The sequence below is a fragment of the Hylobates moloch genome, unplaced genomic scaffold (assembly GCF_009828535.3).
Source record: "Hylobates moloch isolate HMO894 unplaced genomic scaffold, HMol_V3 SCAFFOLD_20, whole genome shotgun sequence".
NCBI classification, from domain to species: Eukaryota; Metazoa; Chordata; class Mammalia; order Primates; family Hylobatidae; genus Hylobates; species Hylobates moloch.
The window spans coordinates 29,053,135-29,067,206 of record NW_026652295.1 but is presented as its reverse complement, the minus strand read 5'-3'; the positions used below and the strand labels follow the sequence as shown (position 1 = coordinate 29,067,206).

Below are 14,072 nucleotides of genomic sequence, written 5' to 3'. Positions count from 1 at the left end.
GTTTTCTTCAGGGACACTACTCTCTATAGGTTTCCTTTGCATCTAATGGGCTTCTCCTGAAGTCTAAATGTTGAAGTGCCTCAGGGCTAAATCTTTGACACTCTCCTTAATATAGACTTAGCACCTATTACCTCCTGACTTTAAATACCATCTATAACCAATGAAGATTCCCAAACTTCTCTTGCTGGCCCCCAACTTCTTCCCCGAGCTCCAGGCTCATGAATTCAACTGCTTATGGGACATCTTCTCTGAGATCTTTTTTTTTTAAATTTTTTTTTTGAGACGGAGTCTCGCTCAGTCGCCCAGGCTGGAGTGCAGCAGCGCGATCTCAGCTCACTGCAAGCTCCGCCTCCTGGGTTCACGCCCTTCTCCTGCCTCAGCCTCCTGAGTAGCTGGGACTACAGGCGCCCACCACCGCGCCCTGCTAATTTTTTGTATTTTCAGTAGAGTCGGGGTTTCACTGTGGTCTCGATCTCCTGACCTCGTGATCCGCCTGCCTCGGCCTCCCAAAGTGTTGAGATTACAGGCGTGAGCCACCGTGCCCGGCCGAGATCTTTAATAAATCTCTCTCATACGTACAAAATGGAGCTCTTGTTCTTACTCCTAAAGCCTGTCTCTTCCAGGCTTCCCCATCAAGAAATTGCACCACAGGTCGTTCAGTTATTTGGGCCAAAACTGAAAGGTCGTCCTCGTTCTCCATTCCTCCTCCCCTAATCAATCCATCAGCCAGCTAAGTCTGCCTCATTTTTTCATTCATCTGTTCAACAATTATATTTATTGAGTGTATAGTATGTGCCAGGCACTCTTCTACGCTCTTGGGATACTACTGAATAAAATTAAAGATCTCTGATTACATTTCTAGCAGGGGAGATGATACTATAGATAAAAGAAAATATAGACCAAGTTTAAAAGTATCAAGAGGACAGATTTTAGTCTTAAATGAGGCCTCAGTAAAGTGAAATTCAAGCAAATCATTGAAGAAGATTAGTTTTGGCCACATGGATTCCCAGGAGAAGGGCCTTTCTAGCATAAGAAACAGCTGGAGTAAAGCCCTATGACAGGAGTGTTCGGACATACATGGGGAACAAACAGGAAGGAGGCAAGAGGGGCTGGAGTGGCATGAGTGAGCCAGAGTTGTGGGAAAGGTGAAAAGAGAAGTAAAGCAGGGTCTGGATTGGGATTATCTTAAGGATTTTGGCTTCTTCTGTTGATTTAATGGAAGTCACTGCAGAGTTCTGAGCAGAGTGATGTGATCCAACCTACATTTTAAAAGGATGACCTGGGCCGGGCACGGTGGCTCATGCCTGTAATCCCAGCACTTTGGGAGGCCTAGATGGGTGGGTCATGAGGTCAGGAGATTGAGACCATCCCGGCTAACATGGTGAAACCCCGTCTCTACTAAAAATACAAAAAAGTTAGCCAGGCATGGTGGTGGACGCCTGTAGTCCCAGCTACTGGGGAGGCTGAGGTAGGAGAATGGCGTGAACCCAGGAGGTGGAGCTTGCAGTGAGCCGAGATCCCGCCACTGCACTCCAGGTTGGGCGACAGAGCGAGACTCAGTCTCAAAAATAAATAAATAAAATAAGTAAAAGGATGGCCTGGCCAGGTGCAGTGGCTCACACCTGTGATGCCAGTACTTTGGGGGGCTGAGGCAGGAGAATTGCCTGAACCCAGGGGTTTGTGACCAACCTAGGCAACATAGCCAGACCCTTTGTCTCCGTATATAATACAAATTTTTTATTTTTATTTTATTTTATTTTTTTGAGACAGAGTCTTGCTCTGTTGCCCAGGCTGGAGTGCAGTGGCGTGATCTTGGCTCCCTGCAACCTCTGCCTCCTGGGTTCAAGCAATTCTCCTGCCTCAGTATCCTGAGTAGCTGGGATAACAAGTGTGCGCCACTATGCCTGGCTCATTTTTGTATTTTTAGTAGAGACGGGGTTTCACCATGTTGGTCAGGCTGGTCTCGGACTCCTGACCTCGTGATCCGCCTGCCTCGGCCTCCCGAAGTGCTGGGATTAGAGGCGTGAGCCACGCGCCCGGCCTATAAAATCTTTTAAATTGTTAAATAAAAAGGATGACTCTGGAGGCTGTGCTAAGAACAACCTGGGCGGGGGGTGGGAGGGGGCGGGCAGCAGAGAATGGGCAGAAATGACAGAAGCAGGGAGATCTATTAGAAGGTGATGGTGACTCAGACTAGGGTGACAGCCGTGGAGGTGTGAAAAGGGCTGGTTTCTGAATATATTTTGGAAAAGAGCCAACAAGTTTTGTTAATGGATTGGAGGTCATGTTTGACAAATAGAATTAAGGATGACTCCAATATTTCTGGCCTGAGTTAACTAGAAAGATGTAATTGCCATCAACTGAGACTAAAACATAACCCAAATTTGACCACTTCTCTCCACCTCTACCCTGACCAAGCTATCACCTCTTCTCCCTGGACCACTGCAGTGCGCTGGCCTCCTAACTGGTCTGCCTGCTGTCATTCTCATTTTCTAGTCTATCCTTCACAGCTACAGTCAGAGGTAGTTTTAAAATGTAAATCCATAGGCCAATCACAGTGGCTCATGACTGTAATCCCAGCACTTTGGGAGGCTGAGGCGGGCAGATCAAAAGGTCAGGAGTTTGAGACCAGGCTGGCCAACATGGTGAAACCCCATGTCTACTAAAAATACAAAAATTAGCCAGGCATGGTGGTGGGTGCCTGTAGTCCCAGCTACTTGGGAGGCTGAGGCAGGAGAATCACTTGAACCCGGGAGGTGGAGGTTGCAGTGAGCTGAGATCACGCCAGTGCACTCCAGCCTGGGTGATGGAGTGAGACTCTGTCTCAAAAAGAAAAAAAAAAATCCATTTGTTCAAAGTATGAAAGTATTTAAAAAACTATAAAATCCAGAATAAAATCCAAATGCTTTACCATAGTTTATAGGGCTCTGTACAATATGCCCTCTGTTAAACATCTTGATCCCATCTCCCACAGTCTAGCCACACTGGGCTTTTTTTTTGGTCTCCATTGGTCTGGTTTGCCGATTCCGACCTCAGGTGATCCGCCCGCCTCGGCCTCCCAAAGTGTGGTTACACCGGCCATCTTGGTCTGTCATTCAAGCTGGAGTGTAGTGGTATAATCATACCTCACTGCAACCTCAAAGGATCCTCCCACCTCAGCCTCCAACTAGCTAGAACTACAGGCACACGCCACCAGGCCTGGGTACTTTTTAAACATTTTTGCAGAGACAGGGTCTCACCATGTTGCCCAGGCTGGTCTTGAACTTCTGAGCTCAAGCAATAGTCCTGCCTCAGCCTCCCAAAGCGCTGGGATTGCAGGCATGAGCCACCACGCCTGGCCTGGCCTCCTATTTTTACTTCAAACACCCCAAAGTCATTCCTGCATCAAGGCCTTTGCCTTTGCTATTCCCTGTGCCTGGAATGCACTTTCTCCGTGTGTTCATATGGTTTGTTCCCTCATTTAATTTTCTCTCTCTATGTTACCTCCTCAAAGCAGCTCTCTCTTTGTATCAACCTGTTCTCTTCCACCTGTCACTATCTAACCTCTTTTTTCACTTTAGTTTCATTTGGAGCATTTACGATTACTTAAAATTATATTACCTATGTATATTGTCTATCACCCTCAAAGCAATGTAAGCTCCATATGGGCAGGGATTTTGTCCTTTTTATTGATGTATTTCCAGCTTCTAAAACAGTGCTTGCTCTACAGTAGGCACTAAAGTGTTCACTGAAAGTATGCAAGGCTTGGCCAGGTGCGGTGGCTCATGCCTATAATCCCAGCACTTTGGGAGGCTGAGGCAGGTAGATCACCTGAAGTCAGGAGTTCGAGACTGGCCTGGCCAACATGGTGAAACCCCATCTTTACTAAAATACAAAAAAATTAGCCGGGTGTGATGGTGGGCACCTGTAATTCCAGCTATTCGGGAGGCTGAGGCAGAAGAATCTCTTGAACCACCCCCCCTCCCCCCCTAAAAAAAAAGAAAGTATGTGAAGCTTAAATAAGACAATGTCTATAAAGAGCTTAGCAGGGTACCTGGCACTGAGCAAGCAGCCAGGTGATGCCATACTCTGAGATCTCTCCCTGCCTCTCCGTCATCCCTCCTTAGTCTCCTTGTTTGGCTTATCCTTGTCCTTCTTCACTTAGCCATTCAGTGTCAGAGTTCCTCAAGGCTAAGTTCTGGGCCCTTCATCTACAGATTCCTCAGAGAGGTCTATCCTAGCCACCATGTCTTTTTTTTTTTTTTTGAGATGGAGTCTCGCTCTGTTGCCCAGGGTGGAGTGCAACAGTGCAATCTTGGCTAACAGCAACCTCTGCTTCCTGGGTTCAAGCCATTCTCCTGCCTCAGCCTCCCAAGTAGCTGGGATTATTTATAGGTGACCACCACCACGCCTGGCTAGTTGTTGTATTTTAGTAGAGACAGGGTTTCACCATGTTGGCCAGGCTGGTCTCGAACTCCTGACCTCAGGCGATCCACCCACCTCAGCCTCCCAGAGTGCTGGGATTATAGGCATGACCCACCACGCCCGGCCACCATGTCTTGAGTAGCTCCCCAACTACTGTTTCTATTCAGTACCCCATTTATTTCCTTCATATGATTCATCTCAACCTGTAATTATATATTTGTATACTTTTAAGAAAAACAGTCCCTGAGAATTGGGAACTGGCCTGACAATAACTGGCAGGCTTTGGTGTTGCTGGGAGCTGGCCTGTTATCGATAGTTAGGCCTCGGTACTCTTGTTGAACATAAACTATCTCACAGAAAATCAGTGTCAAACAAGGTCATTCTGTGTTCGTGATGAAATTAGACAAACTTCAAAATCTTGTCTAAGCACAAAAACACGAAACAGTTCCCTGTCAGCTAAAATGTGTTGGCTTTTTTACCTTACAGCTTTAGCCATATTTCATTTCTCCCTCCTTCTAGATAAGATTAAGTAGTCATAGAATTGCCCGTTTTCTGACAGCATCTAAGCCAGAACAATTTCCTGCTTCTTTTGAAATCACCAAACACAAACCCTAATCCTGTCATTCCTAGCCCTCTTTTAGGGAGATAACCTCTGTAGAATTAATAAACTCAACTTAAATGCTTGCCCATAAGTTGAGGAGCTATAAGTTAACTTTTAAGAAGTTTCTTCTGGCCAGACGTGCTGGCTCACGCCTGTAATCCCAGCACTTTGGGAGACCGAGGCAGGCAGATCACGAGGTCAGGAGACCGAGACCCTCCTGGCTAACACGGTGAAACCCCATCCCTACTAAAAACACAAAAAATTAGCCGGGCATGGTGGTGGGCGCCCACCATGTCCCAGCTACTCGGGAGGCTGAGGCAGGAGAATGGCGTGAACCCGGGAGGCGGAGCTTGCAGTGAGCCGAGATCGCGCCACCTGCACTCCAGCCTGGGCGACAGAGCTGAGATTCGGTCTCAAAAAAAAAAAAAAGAAGTTTCTTCCCAGACAACTGGTGTTCTCGGCCCTTCCTCCATCCTGAGGCTTTGAACATGGATGAGGAAGCCAAAGCTTCACTTTGGACAGTGAATAGAAGTTTGTGGTTGTGAATCTGAAAGTTGGGGGTTGAGGTTCTGAATACTCAGGGACCTTGTAGTGGTGGCATTGTCGCACATCTTGGATTGTTGATTGTCCACCTCTTGACCTGTGAGAGAAATAAACTTCTATCTTTTAAAAATTATTTATTTATTTATTATTTATTTATTTATTTATGAGATGGAGTCTCGCTCTGTCGCCCATGCTGGATTGCAGTGGTGCGATCTCGGCTCACTGCAAGCTCTGCCTCCTGGGTTCACGCCATTCTCCTGCCTCAGCCTCCCAAGTAGCTGGGACTACAGACGCTGGCCACCACACCTGGCTAATTTTTTTTTTGTATTTTTAGTAGAGATGGGGTTTCACCATGTTAGCCAGGATGGTCTCCATCTCCTGACCTCGTGATCCACCCACCTCAGCCTCCCAAAGTGCTGGGATTACAGGCATGAGCCACCACACCCGGCCATAAACTTCTAGCTTAAGACTTCTTTTTAAATGGCAGTTACATAAGCCAGAACTACCTGGAGAAATCTGATACTTTTATTTTGACCTGTAAGTTTCAAATGTCTACTTTTCTCCAACTGTACTACCCAAGTCTATGTCACCATCGTGGCTCACTTGTACTACTGAAGTAGCCAGTAGCCTTCTAACTAACTTCCAGGTCCAAGGTGGGCCCTCTCCATACAAGCTGATTTTTTTTGAAACGCCAGCCTAAGCCATGATACTCCTGTCTAAAATTCTTCAAAGGCTTCTGTTCTAAGAAAAGAGCCAAATCTTCATGTTTTCCAAGGCCCTGAGTGGTCTAACTCCTCTTTCTTCTGCATCATCTCCCACTGTCCCTAGGTTTCTTAGCACCTCTTCCCCTAGGTCTTTTAGCGAAGACCTTTGCCTTGACTTCCCTCTCCCACCCCACCTCCTGTTTATCCTTTGGAGCTTGTCTCAGTTGCATCTCCTTCCCAGACTCCCTTTATTACACAACTCCCTTTCACCCTCTCTTCTTCCCTGTCTTCTTCCCAGCACTTTTGACAGGTTTAACTTTACATGCTATTTGTGATTATGAGAAACCTGTCTTCCCTGTACATTTTAAATCCATTGTCTTTGGCTGTCAGTTATCTCTAGTGCTTGGTGTATTGCCTGGCCCACAGGCACTCTGCAAATTGCTGCTGAAAGACTCCTTCATCATTACCACTCCATAAACACAAACTCTGCAAAGTAAAATATTTAAAAATAACTCCACGGACACCTGGCCTTTCCTTTTTCTTACAAAACTTTGCCCTTGAACATAAGGCAACTTGGTCTGGTTGATGCCTACAGGCTAATGGAACCTCCACTGGTTTTTTTCAGCCTAGAAGAACCTTAAGCTTTGTCATTCCCCATCACTAGTGTGTATTAACTAAAGAATAAGCTGACTCCACCAGGTGAGAACAGCTTCATCTGCACCTCCAGAGATGACTAGAACACAGGGATTAAATAAAATGCTGGTTTCCACTGCATTTATTACTAATATAAAAAAAGTTAAAAAGAAAAAAAATAAAACCTCATTCTCAGTTCTTCAACAGCTCTCATCCCTCCCTCTTGCCAATACAACTCCTGACCCATTTCCTCAGGGCCAGTTCAAAACTGAACCTGTTCACTGCTGTTTTCACAGAAAACAACCAGTGCCAGGGATGTAGGGGAAGAGGGTTGGAAGAGGGCGACAGTACTGTCCAGGTTCCACCCAAAGATAGGCAAGGTGGAGATTCACAGAATTCAAATGAATGGACTGGTGGCCTCACAATGACATAGTCTAACTAAAATGGGCTGGAAGGGATCTAGGTAGGATAAAGCCATTGGAGGCTTTATAAGACATGTCATGAGCCTGTGTCAGACCCAGAATAACCAACAGGAGAAGAATGGGGAGGGCCAGGGAGGCAGTCTGATGGAAAGTTCACAATTCTCTCATGTTGGGAAGTGGGAAAGTCCAGAGGGCACCAAGCGCCTCACTCATTTTGGCAGGAAAACTTATTCTAGTGCTGGGAAGTCACAAAAATGCCACGGACACTGAGAAAGGCTACAAGGGGATGCACAGTTTCACAAAGCACGGTGATCATAGACCATAGCGGTGGGGATCATGCTACTGACGGAGAAACTATGAAATCCAAAAGCAGGGAGAGTGGCCTTTTAGGAAGTAACTCTGCACCAGTCACCCAAACTTGACCCCAGGTTAGACAACCTGGCTTTCACGAGCAGCTGACAACATTGGGGGTAGGGAATGTCACATAAAAAGGACTTAAAACAAGCAGCTAAAAGAAGGGAATGGTAGGAAACCGCTCCAGAGCTCTCAGGAATTGAGGGCAATACTGGGGAACAGGTGGACAGATGCACAAGAAACAGCACCAAAGAGGTTTCCTGTTCAGCAGTCATTTGATGACGGGAAAGAAGATCCAGGAGGCAACTGAAGGGAAGCAAAGATGGGTCCCGAAGGCGAGTCTCTACAGGCTGGATCAGAAGAAAGCACGTATACCGTGCACCAGTGATGCAACACAACTCTGGACCCCAAACGGGAGGTGGTGGATGGGGTGGGTGTGTCACTGACTGAGGGTGTTAGAAGAGCCCCACAGTAGCCATCATAGGGCTACAGAGAAATACATGGCCGCTAGGTCACAGAGAGCTCCTTCCAGCCTGGATGGCAAGGCACAGTCTCACAGAGGAGGTCCATTGACGCCTGGGTGGTAGAAGGCACAGAGGTCCTCATATCGACAGTGGCCCTTTTTGGCAAAATGTCGGCAGACAGGGCGGTCGGATTTGTCTGTGAACAAGTGAAAATGGAACAGTTAAAAATTTGAGCAATAAAGAAAACAAATACAATGAAACGCAGAGACAGAAGGAGAACTGATTTTCTACCCCCTACCATTTCCAGGTATTTTGGAATGGTAGTCTTTCTCCTGGGAGAAATAACATTCAGGTCTACTTCTGCTTCAAAAGCAAAAAGGAAAGCCCAGAGAAGATCGTGAATGATCTTCTGAAAATTAGGTCACTCTGGGAGTAATGGGCATAACAAAATGGACCTCACCTTCCATAACCTGGGGATCATCCTTGGGCGGGCAGGTATTCTTGATAAGAGACCAGCTTTTGAGCCTTCGAGGGTTTCTCTGTTCTTTGTGAAAGCTTCCCCTGGTGGGACCCCCATGGCCTGGCCCCGGAAAAGGAGGTTCTGCATTGACTCCCCACCAACCACGACCATATGGGCTAGACCTGGGGCCAAGGCCTCTCCGAATTGGGCCTCTACCCCAAGGAGGAGGTGGGAGACTCAGCAGTGGTGGAATCAGTGGTCCCCTTGATCCTGGAGGACCTCTGTGAAGAGCTGGAGAGAGAGAGAGAGAGAGAGACAGAAAGACAGAAAGGTGACTAATGGGCAGCTGAATCCTGATTAGCCATGATTAAAAATTTTTTTTTATTGAAGAACAGCATACATAAAGACACACCAGTTTTAAGTGCACAACCCAATTCTCACAAAGTAGACACACTTGAGTTTCCACCACCAGGTGAAGAGACAAAGCCTTATTAGCACCTCAAAAGATCCTCCCCTTGTGCCCCTTTTCCCATTACCCACCCTCCTCCCCAAAGGTAACCACTATCCTGACACCATAGGTTAGTTTTTGCCTGTTTTTGAACTTCACAAAAATGGAATCATACAGTCTGCATTCTTTTATGTCTGGCTCCTTTCGCTCAACATCATGTTTGTGAGATTCATCCAGGTTGCCTGTAGTAGTTCATTCATTTTCGTTGCAGTGTAGTCCCATTGCATGCATACACAACAATTTATTTATCCATTCTACTGATGATGGACATGTGGGTGGTATCCAGTTTGGGGCTATAACGAGAAATGCCACTATAAACATTTTTATACATGTTGTTACACATATGTATGCATTTCTGTTGAGTATATACATAGTAGAGGTATTACTGGGTTATAAAGTATATGTTATGCTCAAGTTTCATACATAATGCCAAACTTTTTTTTCAAAGTGGTTATACCAATTTGCACTCTCACCAGCAGTTGTCCTATAGCCTTGACAACACTTGGAATTGTTAGGTTTTTAAATTTTGCCATGGTGAGTGTGAAAAGTGGTGGTTATTTTTTTGTTTGGTTACTATTTGGTTATTATCATTTATTTAATGAGAGATTAGGTCTTGCCACACTGCCCAGGCTGGTCTTGAACTCTTGGGCTCAAGTGATCCTCCTACTTTGGTCTTCTAAAGTGCTGGGATTACAGGCATGAATCATCATGCCTTGTTTTGTTTGGTTTTTATTGTGGTAAAAAACACATAAAATTTACCATCTTAACTATTTTTAAGTGTACAGTTCAGTAGTGTTATGTATATTCATACTGTTGTGAAACAGATCTCCAAGTTTTTGTTTGTTTTTCGAGATGGAGTCTTGCTCTGTCGCCCAGGCTGGAGTGCAGTGGCGCAATCTTGGCTCACTGCAACCTCTGCCTCCTGGTTCAAGTGATTCTCCTGCCTCAGGCTCCCAAGTAGCTGGGATTACAGGCGCCCACCACCACGCCCGGCTAATTTTTGTATTTTTAGTAGAGATGGAGTTTCACCATATTGGCCAGGCTGGTCTTGAATTCCTGATCTCATGATCCGCCCGCCTTGGCCTCCCAAAGTGCTGGGATTACAGGCACGAGCCACCATGCCCAACCTCCAAAAAGTTTTTTATCTGACAAAACTGAAACTCTGTACCCATTAAACAAAACTCCCCTTCCTCCAGCTTCCTTCCCCCAGCCTCTCGTAACCATCATTCTACTGTTTCTTTGAATTTGACTTTTTATTTTTTGTTTTGACAGTCTTGCTCTGTCATCCAGGCTGGAGTGCAGTGGCGTGATCTCGACTCACTGCAACCTCTGCCTCCCAGGTTCAAGCAATTCTTATGCCTCAGCTACCCGAGTAGCTGGGATTACAGGTGCGCACCACCATTCCCAGCTAATTTTTCTATTTTTAGTAGAGACAGGGTTTTGCCATGTTGGCCAGGCTGTTCTTGAACTCCTGACCTCAAGTGATCCGCCTGCCTCGGCCTCCCAAAGTGCTGGGATTACAGGCGTGAAGCACCACGCCCGGCCCCTGAATTTGACTTTAGACACCTCAGATAAGTGGAATAATACACTATGTCTTTACTTAACATAAAGTCCTCAAAGTTCATCCATGTTGTAGTATGTGACAGCATTTTCTTCCTTCATAAGGCTGAATAATATTCCATTGTATGTACTTGCCACATTTTGTTTATCCTTCCATCAGTGGACATGTGGTTTGCTTCCACCTCTTTGTTATTGTGAATACTGCTGCTATGAACATGAGTCTGCAAATATCTCAAGACCCTGCTTTCCATTTTTTTTTAATATATACCTGGAATCAGGAGTTCTGGGGTAATTCTATTTTTAATTTTTTTGTCATCTGGTAGTTCTATTTTTAATTAAGAGGAACCTCTTCATATTGTTTTCTATAGTAGTTTCACCATTTTATAATCCCAGCAGCAGTACACAAGAGTTCTAATTTCAAAGTGGTATATTTTTATCTTGCATTTACTTGACAATTAATGATATTGAGTACTTGTTCATTTAGACCTTTAGTTCATTTAGATCTCCATTTTAATAAGGTGTCCTGTGTTTTTGTCAATTTTTCAAATGGCTTGTCTGGAAGAGTTCTTTATATATTATAGATACAGGATCTTTATTGGTTATATTTATTGCAAGTATCTTCTATTGTATGGCTTCCTGTTAATTTCTTAATGGCATTATTTGGCAAGTTTGTATTTTGTTTTTTCTTTTTTTTGAGACAGAGTCTCACTCTGTCGCCCAGGCTGGAGTGCAGTGGTGCAATCTCAGCTCACTGCAACCTCCGCCTTCCAGGTTCAAGCGATTCTCCTGTCTCAGCCTCCTGAGTAGCTGGGATTACAGGCACACACAACCATGCCCGGCTAATTTTTGTATTTTTAGTAGAGACAGGGGTTTCGCCATGTTGGTCAGGCTGGTCTTGAACTGCTGACCTCATGATTCGCCTGCCTCGGCCTCCCAAAGTGCTGGGATTACAGGCGTGAGCCACCGTACCCGGCCACAAATTTATATTTTCTAACAGAGTTCAATTTATCAATCTTTCCTTTATGGTTAGTGTGTATATGTGCATTTCTTGTCTGTTTAAGAACTCTTAGCTACTCTTAGAAAATACATTTACTTTCTAGAATAATTATTCTCTTACCTTTTATACTTAGATCTACAGTCCATTTGAAATAGATCTTTGTATATGATTATGAGTGCAAGGTGGAATTCCATTTTTTTCACATGAATATCCAATTGATCCAATATCATTTATTGAAAAGACCAACTTTTCAGTTCCATCTTCATCATAAATGAAGTGTCCACACATGTATGGGCCTGTTATTGGACTCTTCGGGACATAAGTCTTGTTGACTTATGTCTATCATTGTGTCCAAACTGCATCGTTGTAACTATTGTAGCTTTATAGTCTTTTTTTCTTCTTGTTGTTTTTAGAGACAGGATCTCACTATGTTGCCCAGGGTCGCCTCAAAAACTCCTGGGCTCAAAGGATCCTCCCACCTCAGCCTCCTGAGTAACTGGGACTACAGGCGTGTGCCACCATGCCCAGCTTACAAATCTTGATATTCATAGTAAGCCCTCCCACTTCAAGATTGTCTTGACAGTCTCTCACCTTGATATTTTGCATTTCCCTTTAATAATGTGTATTTCCACAAAAACATTATGGGTGTTCTGACTTGGAATGCATAAAATCTATTTATCAATTTGGGAAGAAGTGACATTTTTATAACATTGAGTTTTTAAATCAGCAAATATACAACTTCTCTCCATTCATTTAGGGATGGAATCCCTGATCTTTTGATTTTTAAGTCCTTCCTGGGTTTTATCCCCTCCCTTGCTGTCTTCTCTACTACCTAATACAAGGATCAGGGCCCCTTCCTCCTCACCTGACTTAGGGTCGCCAGGTTTTCCATTGGCCATGGGGGGAGGGCCCAGAAGGCTGGGTGGTCCTAAGAGCAGACATGAAAATATGGTCATCAGAATGGATTAAAGGACTGATGATTCTGTTCTTAGGTGTTTTTCTTGTATTACTCATTTCTTAATTCAACCAGTAAAGTCAGGTATATTTTCAGCAGTCTTAGGAGTTCTCACCCCATCTATCTGCCCTTTTTTCTGCAAAGCTGTTTCAGGGTTTGCAAAAAGTAGATATTCAATCAAAGGTGATAATGCAGGAAAAGATACTGACAACTTTTTCTTTTCTTCACCGTACCGTCGCTATCCAAAACAATCTAAGCGTCTCCAGACATAAACCAATCCCTCACCTTAACTGCTGGCCAGAGGACTAGTTTAGAGAAAGCTGCACCTGTACATTTTCAGCCAAAGTCTGGATACAAACTGTCATCCCAGTCATCGCAATCTGCAACATCTCTACTGCCCCTTTCCCCTACTGTTCTGCGGCTGCGCAAAAGAGCTCTTTATTCTCTCCACCCCCGCCTTCTCCAGAAAGGTTTGGGGCCGTATTGAGGTTGATGGTTCCAGTAAGAGAACTCCTGGTTCAAGGCTCCATTTGGGACAGCCCCACTTCCATCCCTTCCCAGCGCGTGCGCCCTTCCTCCTTCCGTTACAGCCCCCTCCTTCGCACCTTATTAGCCCCTAGCCCCTCGCCCGGACGGGCTTGACAGGTATGTGCACATCCCTCCCAGACCCCTCACCGATGGGACTCCCATCCTCCTCATCTCCAGTCTCTTCCCGCTCAGGCAGTGGGGGCTGCTGCTGTGTCGGTGGCTGGTGCTGATTCTGCTTCTTTCGTTTCGGCATCGTGTCTGCGGCAATGGCTGCAGCGGGATTTGGAGGGTAGTGAGGAAGGGGCACGCGGGAATTCTGTTTCCGCTTCCGGGGGGTCGGTGGGCAGCAATGCTGAGGCTCCCGCCATTCCACTTCCGGAAGGTTGCGGAGAACATCTGCGGCGGCCGCATTCCGGAGTAAACTGCCTCCCTACGTCTCTGCCAGGCATGGCGGCAACCTCACACCTTTCCTTTGCTGCGTTTCTATAAATGCTTTGAAAAAATTACTCTCTTCGTCCCTCGTTGGAAAACACCACAACCAGCTCCTCAGAGTGTGTCACAGAGTCAACAGGCTCTCGGGCCAGAGGGCCTGAGAAGAGGACTGTCGCACCGTAAGATCGCCACATCCGGTCCTCGGTTACTGTGGTAACAGCTGCAGGCACAACTTCGTGCCCTTTGACCTCCCTCCAAAAGTCGTGGTCCCGCCTGGGTTTCCCTTCTCGCCCGCTTTTGCACTTAATGATCTGTAAACCTGCTCCTTATCATCGTTCCCACAAGGAATTTGGGTCCCAACAGGTCGGCACCCAGGACTCTCAGACCGCCGCCCTCCCCTAAAGACCTCTGACCGTGCCCACGGTGTAGTCCAGCAACCTGGCTTCATTGCCGGGACGCACAGTCTCGGCTTTCCACTAAGGTCAAGCCCGGGGCTTGGTAGTGTAG

At 45.8% G+C, this 14,072-nt stretch overlaps 1 protein-coding gene across 2 annotated transcripts; it reads right to left on the bottom strand.

Moving 5' to 3' along the window:
• Window positions 1-6,999: 6,999 nt before the first annotated feature.
• PRR3 (proline rich 3) lies at window positions 7,000-14,065 on the bottom strand. Of its 2 annotated transcripts, XM_032140929.2 has the most exons (4): window positions 13,281-14,004; window positions 12,516-12,578; window positions 8,586-8,876; window positions 7,000-8,321 (listed from the first exon to the last, which is right to left on the bottom strand). In XM_032140929.2, exons 1-4 carry the CDS (start codon window positions 13,384-13,386, stop codon window positions 8,215-8,217), a joined length of 567 nt encoding a protein of 188 aa, XP_031996820.1. In that variant the 5' UTR covers window positions 13,387-14,004; the 3' UTR covers window positions 7,000-8,214. The 2 variants fall into 2 exon arrangements, with proteins under 2 accessions (XP_031996820.1, XP_031996822.1); XM_032140931.2 differs by lacking the exon at window positions 12,516-12,578 and having other exon boundaries at window positions 13,281-14,065.
• Window positions 14,066-14,072: the final 7 nt, after the last annotated feature.

What these genes read in the sequence shown, in the direction of transcription:
- PRR3 (XM_032140929.2), bottom strand. Translation starts at nt 13,386, where the DNA reads ATGCCGAAACGAAAGAAGCAGAATCAGCACCAGCCACCGACACAGCAG. An exon ending in ACCTGGCGACCCTAAGTCAG is followed by an intron (nt 8,877 to 12,515) that starts GTGAGGAGGAAG and finishes CTCTCTCTCCAG; the next exon opens with CTCTTCACAGAGGTCCTCCA. An exon ending in TGATCCCCAGGTTATGGAAG is followed by an intron (nt 8,322 to 8,585) that starts GTGAGGTCCATT and finishes ACTTGTTCACAG; the next exon opens with ACAAATCCGACCGCCCTGTC.